Genomic DNA, 20,077 nt, shown 5'->3' on the forward strand with positions numbered 1-20,077 from the left:
CACGTTAATGGATTTAGTTTTTTTTTGTTGATGCCAATATTAAGTCACCAAAATACTGTCATTACACCAAAATAACAATTGTTTTTCACACACAATAATTATATGATTCCGATCTAAATGGTGAATATTGATATGTTTAAATATTAGGTTTATAATGAAAATTTTTTTCATACAAGAATATCAAACTTACATGCACATACAATATTTGTGTTACTAATTAGTGGGCCAATTGAGGTATAGGTACTTGTTCATATGGGCCCCTTATAAAATTAAATTTCATTCAAACAGGAATTAAAGCAGTCTGAACTCACATTTGGTTTTCGAATTTATATTTATTCAATTCAAATTGATCACATTTAAACTATTATTAGGTAACATACAAAACAATTCTTATTGAAATAACATGTCATTTTTAAGTACTATGCAACATTGAAACTATAATAAAATGAGATCATCGATTGGTAACAAAACAGATAACAAAACTGTCAGTACATGGACTATATATAAAGTAAATCCGACTAGAAATGATCCATGATAGACAAAGAGACGTATAGAAGAATGAATTGATAGGATTATGGTAAGGGAATATTGTACAATATTAATTCGATTGCAGATTTCAATTGTGGACAGTGCTGTGGAACAACGATGGTATAATCTCTCCAGAAAATGGAAAATTTACAATGAATCCAGAAATATTCGTATATGTTTGTTCAGAAGAAAATATATTCAAATCTCCATTTGATCAGAAGTTCAAATTCTATGCATTGAATAGTATTATTCGTATCATTATTCATTGGCAATATTTTTCATTCATAATAGACTAGTTGTTTCATATATCTCCATAATAAAAATCTAATTGATTGAAATCCGATAAACGAGCCCTCCCTCGACCATTTATCCATTTATCTAGGATTTCTCATTTAACCAAGGAGCTACTCGTCTCACTCTGTGTGGTGGTCCATCATCGCAGGAACTGACCCTACATATTTCCAACAATGTTGAGCTTTAGATCATTAATGAAGTCGAAAAGATTGTGCTCCAAAAAAGTTTAAACTATACATAATCACAAAAACACAATTGTTCATTCCCCTCAACAGAAAGGTTTTATTATAGAGTGGAAAAAATATTATGTCGAAAACTTGATGGGACATTTGTCAGAATGAAAATCACCATTTCAATAAGAATTAATAGGATACAAAAAGTTATTCTCCAGATATTTTCATTCTTTTCCGAAATATTTAAAAATGAAAAACATAATTTCCAATTTATTAAAAGAATAAATAATTAGGCACCTGATTAGGAATAATTGAGATAAGAAAAGCATAAGATTTTCGAATAGTTAATAATCGAAAATTCTTTCACATATTTTCTCGAAAAAAATGTGAAGTTAGCGCAAAATTCAATATCCCAGAATATCATAATACAAGTGCAGAATGCATTGATATTCTTCCACGAATTCAAAATTTAAAAACGATCCACGAAGTGTAGACTTTTTGAATGCAGGGGTGGTAGAATGAGCCTTCTGTAGGAGTATTATCACTTTCTCTAATTCACTAATTTTTTTTTTTTTTAATCAATGGAATATTTCCATAATTGTCGTTTAGTGATTTCTTCTTTGGAAAATGTGGATTGGCAGAACAGTTTTCTGTATCACAAATTTGACAGATGATAGATAAATCCGTGGCAGAAGAGTTCCGAGTATAGTATATCCAAAGTCACTTGAACTAGTCCATAAAAACACTTGGCCAGATGTCCCTTTGAAGTGGATACCGCGTACCGCTAAATACCGGGGTTTATTTGAAAGTATTGTTATGCAATAAATTCACTATCCCCAAGAGAATTTCTAGAAACTTGGTCTACTCTTGTATAATCGAAAAATTCTGGCTTCCTCCAAGTGACTTTGGATGTATTATACCAACATAAATGAAATCTGTGCAAATCTGACTTATTCTCGCACGATCTTGTTCTACAAGATGTGGCAGAATGAACGAATAGCACACAAAAGGGGTCTATTTTCAGCACGAACTTTCCTGGGCTATTGAAGCAACCTGTATAAAAGGTTTTGAAAAATTTTTTTGTCGAGAAAAACTGCACTGATTTAAAAATTTTATGAAAACAAAAATGTACCTATAAAAATTAATTGTGAATCAGTCAATTTTCGAAATATGTTCACCTCAGGGCTAAGACATGAATTTTAAACCAAAAGAGTCCGTAGCGACAAATTTCCGCTAACGCATTTCAATGCAGGAACCTTCATCTGAACTCAAAGTTCTCAGTTTCTTGCATTTTATGTGTAAGGTTACCTCAATAATGAGGATTTCAAACATCGTTCAAGAATCTTCGGAAAATCTCTGAGGGAAAAATCTTCCAAGTAGCTCTGCTGCATTCAAAACATTCGAAACTATTACTAGATGCTCAATACCTATGTTTATTACTTGTCGAGGGCATCATTTGGAACACTTATATTTAAAAACATTGCTTCAATTCCGGTAATTCTGGTAATTTTTTTATATCTATTCAACTTTTATCAAAATCATTTTGAAATGAGTGAGATAGCTGGTATATACTTTGTATGTATACTAAAATAATTCGATTTTTCTAGAAGACACCTTGTATCAGAGATTTGAGAGTGGATGGAAAACAGAAATAATTCTTCCTGACTGACGTCCCCTGTCGAAAAAAATAAGAGATATTATTTTCTTATTTATATAGCTTTTTCAAGGAGATACTCGATTAGTGACAGTTAATCCAACTACCAAGTGAGATCATCACTAGGAAAGCACCAAAGAATTATCCAGCAAAACTTTCTCTGGGACCAATTAATAATAATAATAATAATAATAATATATAATAATATATTAAATAATTATTATATTATTAAATAATTGACTTTATTCCCTATTATTACTGATAGGAACTAACAGACTTGATGGGAAATTACAATTCGCTATATAATTTTCAGGTCAAAGGATCACGGAGCGCACCAAGACCAATAATTTAGTTAGTAAACTCGTATACTTCAAGAAATTTATTATTGAAACTCTGCTGCAAGCTACTAATAGAATAGTTGAACTGTCAAATGGAGATTTCGAATTCTTTTTCATTGAACGATCGTCTATTAAATCTATCTCCGATAGGAACTCAAGTGGGTACAACATGAAATTCACCAAAATTGAGATGGAAAAAATGAAAGGTTCTCATCTAGATCTATGGCTGCCATGAAAACATTCAGGAAAAGAATCGGTTCAAAATCTTTTGAATTTCCTACACCTTTTCGCGTGTCACTTTTTGAATTTCGGCGACGTTTCCAGTTGCGTCACATGATTGGTTGTGGATATGGTGGCGTTGGGAGTTGTTGCTCTGTTTGGCGTTCTCACAGCTGCCTTTTCCTTGGTGCATAGTTGGTGGTGGTTTTCCCAGTCTTTGTGTTGACAGAAAGATCCGCAATACCTAGCAATGCCACAGCCGGAGCAAGTTTCGTGTGCTTTACGTCCGCAGTTCCAACAAGCCTGAAATCAAACAATGTTTTATTGAATGCCCTCAATTCAAAGCCGTTAAAAGGATATTCAGTATTGATTTTATCGGTAGGTGGATATAGGAATTCTGAGATGAATATATTTATGGTATATGGATTGGATTGGATGCTTTTTGAATATAATTGTGAGATTTGAAGGTCAATGATAGTTTCATGATCTTGAACATCTTCATTTTCTGAATTTCGAGAATAGGTTTGAATATGTGAAAGTTCTATTCTTGGAATATCTTATTGAGGTAGATATTATATACAGGGTGTTTCCTAAACATGCGGCAAAAATTGAGGGGGTTGTTCCTTGGACTATTCTAAGAATATTTTGTCCTTTGATGATTTTTGAAAAACCTATTTGTTTCGAAGATATAGGGGAAACAAAATTTCAGATAATAACATTTTATTATGAAAAATTACATGAAAATTCCTAGCTTTTAATGAATTTCCATCAGCAAGTCCATAAATGAAATGCATGTCAGTCATCTCGGTGTTTGTATAGCGATTCATAATAGTCAAAGATAAAATGTTAATTGCTAATACATCACAAAACGAATTCAAATGAAAACCGTGTTTAATCTGTATTCCTTTACCATCTGCACTTATCAATTTTTAGTCAAAAAACTGGCCGTTTTTAGTAATTGGAATGTTGTTAAACAAATTTAAAAATAAATTGTACCTACTTAGTAAACACAGTGCGGTACGCATTTTTATTCAAACTATTATTAATTTTAAAAATATGAAAAATGTTGTTCGCCCTGTATCTTCGAAACAAAGAGGTTTTTCAAAAATCATCCAAGGACAAAACATGCTTAAAATAGTCCAAGGAACAACCCCCTGAATTTTTGCCGCATGTTTAGGAAACACCCTGTATATGAAATACCAACGCGTGGGAAGTGTGAAACTAGCTGTAAAAAAATTAGTTTTTACCTAACATTTTATTCCTCAAACAGTTATGCCACAATTGATAATTAAAATATAATGGTAAATTTTACTCCATAAATAGCTCTTTAGGTTCATATAAAGCCTTAGTTTTAGGCACTCGTTTCACGAACAGAGTGCTCTATCATATCGTCACGTATTTTCAGGTTCAACTCACTCATGATGAATTCTTGGTCGAATTCAATAATGTTCGTCCGGCAGTCTGATCGTATACATGATAACTCTAAAAAAAAAATAAACCTAGAAACTGGAAATTTTCAAGATAGATTCGGATCTCGAATACTGCGTTTAAGTTTACATAATCCGACTTTGGGTTCCATGGATATGGTCGTTCGAAATATTATTCTCCCAATAATTCAGATAATAGTTCAGATTGCGAAGACAGAACTAGAGAAAATTCAAGAATAATTTTTCAAAAAAATTATTAGGTCAATTGAAAAGTCCCCGGTCTGATGCACAGATGGCGGTGCTAGTATTCAATCCATATGATTTTTAACGATACGTGTCAAAATTTGACAGCAGTCCGACCATTAGTTTGTGAGATATTGCGTTGTGAGTGTAGCTTCTTTTGTTATTTGAAAAAAGATGGCGAAAAAGAATTTGCTGTGCTGATGAAATATTGCTTTTTGAAGGGGAAAAATACAGTTGAAGCAAAATCTTGGCTTGATAAAGAGTTTCCGGTGTTTGCACCAGGACAATCAACCACCATTGATTGGTATGCTGAGTTTAAACGTGGTGAAATATGCAGCCAAGACGGCGAACGCAGTGGACTCCCAAAAGAGGCTGTCACCGACGAAAAATGTTCATGAAATAATTTTGATTGACTGTAAAGTGATGTTGATCGAGAAGTTGAACGTGTACATCAAATCATTCACGAATATTTGAACATGAGAAAGCTGTGTGCAAAATGGGTGTCGTGTGAGCTCACAATCGATCGAAAGCAACAACGTGTTAATGATTCTGAGCAGTGCTTGAAGCTGTTAATGTGCAATAAACCTGAATTTTTGCGTCGATATGTGACAATGGATGAAACATGGCTCTATCATTTCACTCCGGAGTCCGATCGACAGTTAGCTAAGTTAGCACACGATGAAGCGAATCAAAAGCGAGGAAAAACACAACATTCAGCTGTCAAGGTTATGGCATCAGTATTTTGGGATGCGCAAGTATAATATTCATTGATTACCTATAAAAGGGATAGACCACCAACAGCGATTATTATATAGCGTTATTGGATCGTTTAAAGGATGAAATCGTCAGAAAAGAGCCCCATTTGAAGAAAAAAGGTGCTGTTTTATCAAGACAACGCGCCGTGACAAAAATCAATGAAAACAATGGCAAAATTGCATGAATTGGGCTTCGAATTGTTACTGCATCCACCGTATTCGCCAGAGCTGCCCCCCAGCGACTTGTTTTCTGTTCTCAGACTTCAAAAGAATGCTCGCTGGAAAAAATTTGGATCCAATGAAGAAGTAATCGCCGGAACTGAGACCTATTTTGAAGCGAAAGACAAATCGTACTATAAAATGGTATCGAAAACATGAAAGATCGCTATAATCGCTGTATCGCCCTCGAAGGCAACAATGTTGAATAATAAAATTGAATTTGCCAAAAAAATATGTTTTACTGTGGTAGACAACTTTTTAATTGGCCTGTTAGTGCTGTTCGATATGCCACGTTATTATTAACAGTTGGGGTAGGTAATTGAAAAAAGTACTCACATTCTGTTGCGATGGTGCTGGTTGCGTTAGTACAGGTGGTGATAGACTATTCTCTACATTTTCTGAATGTATTTTTAGACCATCTTCTGTTTTCCTTGATTCTGAAGTCAAATGTGAATATAAAAATTTGTGGTAACCTTGTACGTTTGTTGAAAAAACAAACACTCCAAAAAAAAGTCTCATACAGAGTTTTGGTTCACAGAAAGACTTCCACCAAAAAATTTTCTATATCATAATGAATTTTATTGAATTATAAACAAAAGTCCATCCTTGCAATTATTGAAGTAAAGGAATGGACTTTTTGAAGAGCGCTCAAAAATTCTGCCATATGGAAGCCCTATTCATATTATTTAGAATACCGAAACACCTTATTGATAAACTTCTGAAATACTCACCAGATATGAGTTTTTCCATCTTTGCTCTTTCCACTGCTATCAATTCATTCGCTTTTGCTTCAGCGGCAACCACAGCTTTCTGCAAATCTATAACCGCCTGACGTTTCACATCGTTCACAGCATCTTCAGCCCTTTTCTTTACCTCAGCTACCCTGTCTTCTGTTTGTTTGACGGCCTGCATCATGATCTCATTCGCTGCTTTCTTCAGATCAACACTAACATCTTGCCTTCTGAACCAATCGTTTGTCAAGTCTTGGGAATTTCTCTGTTGTAAAATGGATAGAGCTCTTTTTGTTTTTTCCACCATTGAGAGTATGCAATTTAGCATCACATGAATGTTTTTCCACTCCTCGTCACCCCTGTTGTTGTTATTCGAATCTTCTATTTTGTTTGGCATAGAATGAGGTGCATAGTCCAGCAAATGAGGATGTGATAGAGGCGACTGGGAATGGATAAGACCTTGATGAGGAAAGAAAAAAGGGTTTTGGTTCATCGGCCTCTTCACTAATGGAAATTCTTCTGGGTGGCGACTTCCATAACCATTTTCGTAAATGCTGTAAAAATTGGGGAAGTTATACAGAGTATTTTAGGTACAGACTTTAATCGTAGTGAACTGAATTTTTAGGCATAATAACAATCAATTAAATTTCTTCTATCACATGAATCTCAGACTGATATGAACCATTTTAAGATTTTCATCTATAATTATCTGTTTTCAGTATCTAGTTATTTGAAATTTGATTCTTTCGAATTGACCTTTCTGTTTATTATGTAATTGAAGTTATTAAAATATTGAGTAGATTTTTGTGTTTATCGACATATATGGTTACTTCAGCTTTTATATGTATACATATAATGGACACCCATAGTTCTAGTAATATTTCATATTAATGTAATTTTCTAGCATTATTAGCAAAAAAATTACTTTCAATTAAAATTATAAAGCACACAAAAATAAATTGCAAAATAATTCCAAAAGGACAAAAACATCGAATAACTAACTCAATGATTCGAATCTATATGAACTATGAAAGTATTTTTCAAACCAATATCCACTTAACATTCCTCATGAATATTCTGCCATGTAATACATCCATCTACTCGGAAAATTATTCTACTACTGAATACCAGCAAAAGTAGATAATGTTTCATATCAATTTGTGTTGTGTCACAGTATGCATATAAAATTCTCACGCCAAGTCTTATAGGTATAGTGATGAAAGTCACAACATTTTATCTATGTATGTATAAATCATCTCACATGCATGAGGGAGCTCAAGCTCAAGATGTATATGCATGGAAGTGACAGAATTTCGAAGTTCGCGAAAAAATAATTGAGGTGAAAATCAGGTGAATGATTTTCTTCAGTACAATAAACACATGTCCACTCCCAGAAAGCACTCCATCGAAATCATCCAATAATACGAAAAAAAACAAAAAACAAATTACTCTCAAAAAGTTGTGATCGATCAAATATTAAGAGGAAATTGAATTTTTTTGTTAAATATTTACTTTATAGACGAGTTAACCTAATGGGCGTGTTAACAAACAGATATTACCGTTACTTTGGTGTTGAAAACCCACACCTTGTGAGAAAAGGTCTTACACAATATCCAAAGAAAATTAAAGTTTTGGGCTGGTATTATAGAAAATATTAATATAGGACTTTTATTTATTGAAGAAAACTTTACTTGTTGAATTTTATTTGAATATTGAAAGGAATATGGGATGCGTTAATAACTGCAAGTTAATAGAATCAACTTGATGAGGTTGGTAATATACATTTACAAGAAGTCCTCAGTCACTTCCAACTAGACTGATCTGAACCCAAATTGTCCTTTTTGAAAGTGTTTTAAAACCGAGCGTTTATATTAATCAACCTAATAGTCATATTTTACATATCGATTTCTTTCCTCATTAAGTGTAATGTTCTGCATGCAATCTGTACATGCAATGCGTTTTTCTCTATCAGCACTACTTTTTTAGATACATCAACGTATCTGTGGGTTTCATTCAGTATATTCTTTAATGAGGGTTCTAAAATTATTATATATTCATTAATGTAGGGACAATGGTTTTATTGTCAGTCTGTATTGTCTGTAATTGAGTAAATTCCACGTAAATCTGTAAATAGAGGAACCATTGCCTATAAGGTATTTGAACTGTCCCTTTTAATCCCCTTACTCGGGTAAGTTAGAGAAAAAATCATTTTTTCCCCTTTACATATAAACTTGGGCTTAATGAAGCAAATTGTAAAAGATCTTGATAAGAATGGGTCATGTTTTGCATATATAGGGGTGAAAATGTATCAATTTAGCATAAAAAACTCAAAGCAGGGATAATTGACGGCCCACAAATAAGACAATTAATTAAGGATCCTGTCCTCATAAATCCAATGAATCAAGTTGAACGAGAAGCTTGGATATCATTGGTTACAGTTGTAGAAAATTTTCAAAACTATATTTAAATGGTCAACAAAATGCTTAATAGTTTATAATCTTCAGGGTGAAATATGAGTATTAAAATACTTTTATTTTACACAGCCACTTAGACCGTTTTCCAGAAAATTTCGGAGATATGAGTGAAAAACAAGGTGAAAGATTTCACCAAGATATTAAAGTTATGGAGGAAGATGCGACATGCACATGATGGCAAATTACTGCTGGAAAAAGTGACTTTTTAAAAAACATTCAAGAATGTCAAGGAAATGAAGCTTTCGAAGTGTTGAGTGACTATTTGATTGTGTTTTTTTTGTAAGTGCGACATAATATTGTATTTTGTATGACTAAAATAAAATTTCGTATCTACTTTTGTTTGCTACACTTACGGATTTGAGTTGAAATAATGTAACTAATATTTCTCTAAAATTGTAGATATATTTCAAAAATTTGAACTCCTGTTATTTGAATTCAGGAAATTTTTCCGTAGTGAAATTCTCAAGTGAATTGTGCAAAATATTTCATTCGAAGAAAGAACTCACTTGAAAAAAAATCAATTCTTTCCTATAAATACCGTCAATCTCAAATGAGTGAATATAAAATATTTTAATAAACTGGATATATGTTAGATTTATGATTTAGTGCTGTTGGTATTATTCCTGTTATAGCAATTTTTGTATTTTTGGATGAAATGTCATAGATTCCTTCTTCGTTCCTTCTGAATTATTATAGCTTGGGAATTGTTTCATCCTAATAAATCCTCAATGTTTGACATATTTGATTAAGTTTGCGGCACCAAAGAGAAATGACCCTGTTGAATTGTTGCTGTGATCGGAATATATGAAAACACCACAATCAGAGGTAGAATAGTGTAACGTTTTATCGCCAAGCTGGCAATTGATTAACATGACACAAACAAGCACAAAATTACCTAAAATTTCAAAAGTTCACGTCAGTCGTGTAATTAAAAGGCAAGAGTGGCGCTGCGTGCGAGTGACACCACTTTAGGGGCACGAAGGGAATTTGAGGACAACGAACAGGTGTGGATTAGCACCCCAGGGAATTCTAGCATTTTTTTCATGTTGAATCAAATATGAACAGATTTTGAAATTAGACAAGGCGAAAACATAGGACAAAATTCATGTTTTTCAATTGTAGATCAGACAATTTTTTTGTACATAAACAAAATACCGAAAGGCCAAATTGTAATGCAAAGAAACAGAAATATATTCAAGAATGATTGAAAAAAATGAAAAAACTGCAACAAAAATTTTTAAATAAAAATAAAAATGTGAAAAAACGATTTTCTATCAGCTACCTGTAACAGGGGTCAATTCGTGAAGATCAACAAAATCCTCGCTCAGCAAACAGAATAAATATATAGAATAAAAGTTTTTCGACTCAAGTAAAAAATCTTTGCTTAATAATAATTTTTTCGTTAATGGTGACGGATAAATATACATACTAAAAAACTGAAATCTATATTATAGAAAAAATTTTTTTCAATGGAGATAAACCCGAGTTCAAGTAACGAAAACTTGAGTTCTAGACAATAAAAAAATCAAAAACAAATTGATGTCGGAAGAGTCTTGGTAGATTTATCTAGATATATTCGGGTCATTTTCTACGAAGAGATAAAAAACATTTCACCTATTCAGGGTGAAGACTATTAAGAGGGGCACTACAGAGATATCGAAAACCGTTAGAAATACAGCGTGGCTTGAATTACAAAAAAGTTGCGTTATTTCGTGTGAACAGATGCAGAATATCTCCAATGGTTCCCGAGATATCTCGAAAAAACTAAAATTGAGATTTTATTTCTGTGTAACTCATTTGTTTCTGGAAATAACTTCACGAAATTAGGTTTGTAGCCATTATCCAATATAGGGATTTCAATGGTGTTGTTAGATTTTTATGTTTTCCACTGTTTCAGAGACGCGATAGTCGCTGTTTCTTGTAGACGCCATATTAGTTCTTCTTATGAGGAGAGAAAAAAATTACGAATTCAACAATGTATCACATTCTACAAAAATATCGAGTTTAACTAAGCAAATTTGAACTTCCTTTTTATTTATTTTTTTTAAATAGAGGGTGGTGCCAGAATTGTCAAATAACTTGTTACTTCGTTCAGTAGTTATATGTGAAACCATCACTTGATTTTTGTAAAAACCTCAATCCTGTTTGATAAGTAACCACCTTCGAAATAATTCGAGAACCATTGGAGATATCTTGGATCTGTTCACACCAACACACTCATCCCTACATAAGGCAACTTTTTTGTAATTGGAGCCACTCTGTTCTTTTTACGGTTTCCGATATCTCCGTAGTGTCCCTCTAAATAGTTCTAACCCTGTATGTATGTTCTACATCTGGTGATTCCCATAGACAGGGCTTAAGAATGAAATATGTTTGAAGTCTATTCGTAATGTAAGTTGTTACTTATAAAAGTACATAATTTGGCATTATTTTTAAATATTTTTACTGTTAACAAAAGAAGAATTCGATGCAACAATTTTTTCAAAAACCTCAATTGGCAGCAATCCAAACATCTTTGGCGATTTGAATAGCCTGGTGCCTCTTCAAATATTCATAATGAATCTTCTCCTAAGAGGAATTTTCGTAAACGTCGTTGTTATCAGCCGATGAAACAAAAAATTACGAACATTGCAAGAATCATCTCAAATGTATCGAAACCTTATCCTATCAAAGGTAGGACAATGGCAGATGAAATATGAAATTTGTGAATGAAAAAAAAAATATAACTTAAATTGAAGATGACAAATTGGAAATATTAGTTTAAAATAAATCATTAGATTGAAATAAATCATAATTGATGATTTCAAATAATAAAGGAGTTATCAAAGCCAACTCTGCTTGACACAGACGGAAACGAATAGTGAAAGAGAACGATAAAAAGCTCCTGTTGCTGCCATATGGCACCAGTGGCGCAACCTGTACTCGAGGAAAGAAACCATTACTCATTTTAATAAAATGGTGCCGCTTATACAGTCAGCGGACCAACTGGTCTTGAGAAATGTTTCCTAATTCATTGAACATACGCTAAAAATGGGTTAGGAATATGTCGTTTACTCAAATTTCAATTCATTAGCTGCAATAAATATATTTCAATTTTAGAGACTTTCCAAAATGACTTTTCCACATGTAGGTATTCGATAAAATAAGTATTATGTACCTATAAATTCACATTCGAATGTCTTACATACTTAGTATCGGTGATATGGAGAAGACTAGAAATTCTACATTTCCGGAATCCCTGGAAATGATATGAATTATGCCGTTGATAATGAATAAATCGAAAATACTTTGAATTTTTCACTATAAGACCCCTGAGAGATCTTTCAGAAAATTAGATCTTACGCGAATTGTATGTTTTTCACTGTCTTCCATCATTACAACACTGTTAATTGTTTATCCAATAAACCCTTTTTTCAGACTTGGTGCTCGAACTCCAAAACTCACGAACTGCATTAATTAACTTCAAGGGCGTAGAAATAGGGAGTACTAGGGGTAATTACCCTCCAAGATTTTCAAAATATAAAATTTCGGAAATCTCGCAAAGACGAAGAATCAAAAATTCTCCATGAAATGACTCAATAATATACATTTCACTTTCCTTTGAAATCGACACGTCAGTAAAAAATCGGATACCTTTACGGTTCATGAATTTATTATCGCTTTCAAGATACCTAAGTACTTCCATTGCACTACGAACTCGTCTTTGTCTGAGGTTTATTATTTTCCTTTATCTATCCACTTTCTCGGCATCGCCCCTTATTTGCCATCTGTGATTTTTGCATTCGTTATCGGTATACACTTACCCGTTGTTTTCGGTTTTTTGTATCATTCTCGTCACAAAATTTCGATATGTAATTATCAAAGAACTGAACTCTACGAAAAATTGTCTGGGCTGTGTTGTACAATTTATTGTGTTTCATTGAAATTGCAATTTATTTGTGAAGACATCAGTTTTGGATTGACTATACCTACAGGGTGTTCCTAAAATGGAGGTACAAAAGAAAATATGTAAGTCCTATAATATGAGCGAACGCTTTGTTTTTGAGATACAGGTGTTTAAGTTCAAGTTTTTCTCTCATAGCATCTTCCCTTCACAAGATATTTACCTTGAATTGGCATAGATATTCCAATCCAAAGTTTTCATCATATGATATCCTAATTTTGAATGCAAATCTGCAGGGTGAATTTTTTCCTGAAGGGTGACCGACCCTTTTCCCCAGAATTACGAGTATTTTCTTGTGAACCACTGGTAGCTTAGAAAAATTTGAAAAGAAACTCTGGTTCAGTACTACACTTTTTGGTTTGTTGTAGACTGAAGTTTTGTCGTATCTGCAATTGATTTCAATAACAAAATTCAAACTGTTCTCTATAGTAATCCTCAGGAAAATCCAAATTATTATAAAGATTCAATTAGATAGTTGTGATAAATAAATTGCTTATGAGTTTTGGTACTTATTTACCAACTCTGTAGCGAAGATTAATAAATATTCGATAAACTGGTTAAGCATCACAAAAATGTAGGATTTCGAGAAACACCCTTTATCTCGAAAACAAAATAGGAATCTCTCATTTTCCTTCGTAATTCGAATTCGGGAACACACAGTATAAGATAAGAACAATCGAATTGGTAATAAAAAAAATTATTTGGAGTAATTTGGTTCAAACCTCGTCGTTATCAAACCTCTTTTTCTCACATTATAGATATGAGTAAACAATGCCGTCAAAATTTTTTTTTTAGATAAACCCCCCCACCCAAGAAAAAAAGGATCTAAGCCCTTGATTAACTTTATATATTCTTTCATTAGCACGAAATGAGCTGATATTATTATTTGGAGTTTGGACCATATCTTGAGCACCATCAACGTCAGTGCCGATCATTTCACTGTCGCGATACAATCTACGACCCCGAAACCTCTCACCATACCTAGCTTAGTTGTAGGCGAAACGTCGTATAAAAAAATTAACTAGAAATTTCTCACTTTTGTGAGAAACAATTTTTACCATTTCCTGAAACGATAATTAATCGTTCTCTCTAAACAGCCACTTTATATACATTTTTCACTTCATTGAATTTGGATCCTAGAATGCGAGTAAAAATATTAGATGATAAAAATAAAGTTACCTTTCAGAAGCTTTCCGTTTGACTCCAGTGAAGTTCATGTCGGCTGGAAGGAATATATCGGCCATTTCTGAGGGAGAATGTGATGGATCCAAAACAACATGTTCATGATTCCTTACATATTGGAGTGTCGACTGAAATAATAACAGGAAATATTTGAGGTGGCTCGCTTTTTGATCAAATTGGTATTAATAGTAGGATAAGTATTATAGTTTGGAGGAGGAGCGCAGCCACGACTTCAATTATTATCTGAGATTGGTACCTACTCCTTAAGAGGGAACACCAACACGTGGCTGCTCAGTTCAAAACGATATTTGAGATATTTCTTCTTACAAATCAACGATTTTATGGGGTTTTCATATATTTTCTTAAACAATAAACTACAGAGAAGAAAGTGAATATTTGTAATTTTCGAATGAAAAATGAAAAAAAATTCGGTAGCTTTTCCTTTTTCACAAAAAAATTGATGATATGTACTTTGTATAAAGCATTGATATATTTTTAAAATATTCGTGAAAAAAAAACCTACCAAAATTCATTAAAAAATATGTAAAACTATAATTTCGTGAGAGTTGTGGTACAGTACTGCCCTTTTCTTATTCGCTTTGAAAAAAGAAAGAAGATGAAGTGAATATACAACTTCGTGTACCGTTAAAAGTTTGATCATCTCTGGAGCGCCAGAGGGGAAATGAATGGGTACCAAAGTTTGACACACTTTTCACTTGAACTATAAAATAAATTTTCAAAAAATTAAAATGGATATTAGTGATTTTAATGTTAATGCTGTGTAGGAATATAATTTAAGGCGCTTTATAATTTTCTTCAATGTAATTTTCGAATTATGAACCGAGAATTGTCTCAAACCACAAGTTTTAACTCACGAATCCTTCCTCAAAATCGATTCTGAATACACGATAACTTCCGAACGGAAGGACCTAAAAACTTGAAATTTGCAGAGTAGGTTTAGATATTGAATGATGCCATGCTGCGGATGAGTTAATGGAAAATGATATTTTACAGGATTTTTACTATGCACGTTCTCCATCAGCTCAGAAAAAATAAAAAAATATAAAAAATTGCAGGCTATATCGAAAATTTAAAATTACTTGTGAGATGAAAAATATCACTAGGTATATGAGATAAAAAAATCAAATGGAAATTTAAAAAGACTGAACAAAAATTGAGTAAACTTCAGGTTTTTGTTTGAATGGCGCAAATTTTGAATGGTTTTCATAATATGTTGAATATTACATTTTCGTATCCACTTGATGAAAAAATATTTTCGATAGGGCAATAACACTGATTTCGAGTAGCTGAAGATAAGTTCGACTCATTTCAATAACTCCCAGATCTCCAGTTCATTCTACTGAACATTAGCTCTCCTTTTTCTGGGCGGTCAAACTTCAAAAAAAGTAAAATCATTCCAACAAATATTTATTCGATGCAAACAACAGAATATTGAAGAAATTCTTTTTGGAATTTTTCTTTTTGAATTTGACCGCCCAGAAAAAGGTGAGCTCATGTCATTACCTAAATACCTCTACAAGAAAAATATTATCTAATATTTTTATTTGGTTAATAAAAATATTAGGACATATCAATAATCACATTACATGTAATGTGATTATTGATTTTGGATGAATATGTAACTTTGAAATCATCGAGTGGATATAAAATTTTTTTCGGCTTTCAGCATCATATTACGAAAACCATACAAAATTTGCGTCATTTGTCTGTTTGCAAAGAGCCAAGCAGTTTGAAGCGCTTACATAACAACTCGTTGATTTTAATTTTAATTCTATGGTTCTTTAACGATTTTCCATAACAATAGGCACTTAACTTTCGTTGGAAGGAGAATTCTCCATTGTTTGGAGGAGCGTAGCGACGTATTCAATTATCGTCTGAGATTTGCAGTTCTTAACTTTTGCTCATAGCATTTTTTGCACGATCTCATAATTTTTTCCTTGATTTCAAATAAATTGAGTGCCATCTCATAAGTCGAAGGTCCGATATAATATTTCCGCATCATCAGTTTGAGAGGATACCAATTCCTTAATATACTATAGGCATTACCATAAATACCAAATACCACTATCTATACGTTTATGATCAATGTGTATCCAACAGATTTTGTTAATAAATAAATCTTTTTTTTCGGTTATAAATATTTGTGGAATCAAATGTATTATGCTCATCTTCATACGTCCGTTTAGTCATCAAACAACCATTAAACAAAACTAACCACCGTATTGGCAACAGACATCGTAAGTTATCTGTACAGGGTGTCTACCTTTAAGAGGGCCAGTCTTCAAGGGGAGATCATGAAACTTATTTGCAATAAAAAATGTCATATCACATGGTCGAATTATTGATGGCTTCTCTTCAATTCAACATTTCAAACATTCAAAATTCAAACATTTCACGAAATATTTCAAGATTTTCCATGAAATCAATTATACTTCAGTAATCCTTGCAGCAACATCAAATTTAACCTCTTATCTGAAATGGCACTGAATTTGCTTCAAAATTAGAAGTTCTGTGTTCTAAAAAATTCTCATTGCGGACTGATGTCTTTTTTTTCCAAAGATTTCATCAATAAAAAATGATAAATCATGAACATGTTTTCTTTTCATACATCATTTAGAGTGCTTTCGAATGATATATAAACTCTTGTGCTAGCTAAGTCCTTTGCCATAATATTATGATCAAGCTTCAAATCGAAAAAATAATTGCGTTCAAGAGATAGTGAACTACAAACTTCGTTAGATTTTGTCTGTTTCTTTATTTTGGGGATGTGTATATTTTTTGGTTATTCGCAATTTCGATTCCATTGAAATTACGCTTATGAATTTTAAACATATCGTATAAATGAAAAAATGATTTATAAACAGATATCAATGAAAAATAGATACCTTCCATATTTCTTGAGAAATTCTTTATGGAATTATTATTTTCCTGGGAAAAAGACAAATTATAACAGTTAATTGAGTCTATTTGATGACGATAATTCAATATTCATTTGGAAAATTGACAATATTGTGTCTTGGAATACAACTCGAAAACGATAAATGGCAAAATAATAATAACCAAACAGAAGAAAATTCAAAATACGGTTGGCAAATTGAATAACTGAATAAACATAAAAACAGACATACGTTTCACAATTTTTATATTTATTAATACAATTTTTGTCATCAGTGACTTATAATTCACAAAAATTACAACTTGTATATCTACTTCACAAAAATTGCAATTAGGAATTTCAAACGAATTGAACGTTACTGTTTCTTTAGTAAGAATTCACAGAGAAAGTAATTATAACAAGTAGTCATAGATTTCTTTTTTATTCTAACTACAAATACAAATCGACATTTACAGTTCCAACAACAATTTTAGAAAATTAAAATTTTTCCTTTGGTTGACTATCGATCAATTTGATAATCGTTTATTCAATTTGTATATTTTGGTTATTTTGAGTATTTAATTGATTAGTTATCAATATTTTGTCATTTTTCGAATTGGCATTGTATTCCAAGACAAAGAAACGAATATATCTTGAACATATATATTTGTATATATGTGTAGGGAAAAGGACACAATGTTGTCAATTTTTTGATATTCATATCAAATTGAAAAAGTTGAGAGGAGTCGTATTTGTCCTTTTCTTTATTCTCGCATATATCATTTTGTTTCTTAGGATTTCGGATCTGATCATGTTTTTTCGATCGGCTTGTTCCCTTGGAATGTGCTACTGATACTGATAAATTGATAAAATGACAAGTCTCGAATAGGTTTCTAGATACTTTTTATCACTTTTAATGGCCATTTGCACCATTCTACTCAACTCTGACTTGATGGGAATTCTAAAATTGTAACTTCTTCATTTTCCGTATCCAAATGTTAGCTTCAATCTTAAATTATGAAAATATAATCGGCAAGATTCATGATATCGAATTCCAAAGCATTACAGCCATTTCGGCATTTCAATATCCCTACCGATTTGGTTACAGGTGTAAAAGGCAATTAGCCGTTTTAATTATCGAAAATTGTAAAACCCACATTGCTCCGAACGGTCCAACAATCATAAAACTCAAAACTGGAAAACTGCCGTAAGATTTTACAATCCGGCCAGAGTTTTGTCGAACAAAGTTTCGACTATTATTTTTTGATTTGTATTTCGGATTGTGTTGAGTTCGTATTGGGTTCAAGCTTGATTTATAGGGCAATATTTTCTGGTAATTCAAATATCACAGTACTGCGTGTTTGGAGGCGAAATCGAGTTTTCTATGTTTATTTATTATTTTTAGAGAGATTCGAAAAATACATGGAATTGATCTTATGAAAATATTATTTTGAAATTCCACATCAGAAAAAAAAATGTGTCAATTGATATATAAAAAAAATCATTGAAGCTGTTTCATTTGATGCATATTATAAGAAACTTGGTTTCGTGAAAAACCGAGGGATATATTTCCATAATTAGGAATCTCAATGTCATTAGATATGTTACAATTAGAAGAAATAATTCCTTCAATATGATATCCTAAAGCAACCAAAATGGACTTCTTCAAATGGCAATTGAATAATGAATTTTTTATAATAATCTGACAGAAAAAGTGTGTTTTCAGGAATATTGAAAGATACTGCAAAAAAGGCGATTTTTGCATAACTCCGAAAATATCAATTTTTCGTGGATGAAATTTCTATACGGAAATGTGAATTTAAGTACTCTATCGTTAAATACTACGACGGTATTATTATCATAATACATATATTCATTGAAATCAATGTAAATAAATAAATGAAATTTCTTAATGTGATTTCGAAAATCCTTTTTTCTAAACTGATGTTGGCTTTATAGTTCAAACCCAACTGGATTGTATTGAAAAAAGAAATTATTGAGTAGAAGACATGCCAATAATAAGAACTTAGTACCTAAGTTAATAAGTTTTGAAGAGGAAAAAGTGGTTATAGACTATAGAGGCGTATGGTCCCTGTCATCTTAGTGGTTGCTTACCTTTATATTTCATTCGAAAGCAAATTATATGCATATACACAATAATTGCATTCTTTCCAATAAAAATTAACAATCAACTGACCGCCGGAATTCATCTCAAAAATATATTTATCTTCCTGAAAGTGATGAAAGACTGTGATCAGGAAAGATTCAGGTTTGATGAAAGAAATGATGAGGAGAGCAATACAGAATATCAGATTGGTTTGGTCATTTCCAATTAATAATCGAAATTTTGAACTTTTCAATGAGCGAATATAATGAAAGGATCTGTACTCATAAAGGGTGCTTCAAAATTCAGTATTAAGATTTCAGTGGTGTATTTTTCAGGTCAAAATACAGGGTGCTTCACCGGGATGGCCTATTAGACGTTTATGGAAAACTAATCATAATTTTGAGCTGAAAATTTGCATATCGGGGTTTGAGACAATTATCTTTCTCCCTAAAATATTTTCAGATCTCTACAACTTCCAATTATACCGGAAACAGACTCCTACTTCCTTATTTCAAATAGAACACCCAGTATATCATTGCTTCATTAGTTAGCTTTTTTGATGGCAATGTCAGCAATATGCCATACCTTGGAAGAAACTCTACGGTTCATGAGTTAAAGGGATTCTTATGAAAAAAATAGTGGCGATGAGGACTCACTTTTTTTTATTTTACCGCAGAAAGAGCTTTTTCCAAAAATTTTTTTTCTTTTTCGATTCCGCAAATACGTAGTATTATAAGACTGTTTGCGGTTTGGGCCAAAAATGTACAGGGTGTTTATAAGAGGATCATGAACTTGGACAACTCAAATTCATCAAAACTCAAGATTTTCAAATCAGAACCTATATTTTTTATTATTTCAGTCGATACTACGTCCAAAAATAGTGGGGGGTTTCTT

General features: G+C 32.2%; 1 protein-coding gene across 1 annotated transcript in view; it reads right to left on the reverse strand.

The window, feature by feature from the left end:
• Positions 1–2,909: 2,909 nt before the first annotated feature.
• Positions 2,910–20,077, reverse strand: part of LOC123670620 (protein CBFA2T1) — a 97,780-nt gene continuing 80,612 nt past the window's right edge. The window contains exons 5-8 of the mRNA XM_045604138.1: positions 14,178–14,308; positions 6,582–7,135; positions 6,187–6,287; positions 2,910–3,509 (exon numbers count right to left, since the gene is read on the reverse strand). Coding sequence (XP_045460094.1) covers positions 3,282–3,509; positions 6,187–6,287; positions 6,582–7,135; positions 14,178–14,308 — 1,014 coding nt within the window. The 3' untranslated portion in view covers positions 2,910–3,281. The remainder of the gene's footprint in view (positions 3,510–6,186; positions 6,288–6,581; positions 7,136–14,177; positions 14,309–20,077) is intronic.

Source organism: Harmonia axyridis, chromosome 1 (assembly GCF_914767665.1).
Source record: "Harmonia axyridis chromosome 1, icHarAxyr1.1, whole genome shotgun sequence".
Classification (NCBI taxonomy): Eukaryota; Metazoa; Arthropoda; class Insecta; order Coleoptera; family Coccinellidae; genus Harmonia; species Harmonia axyridis.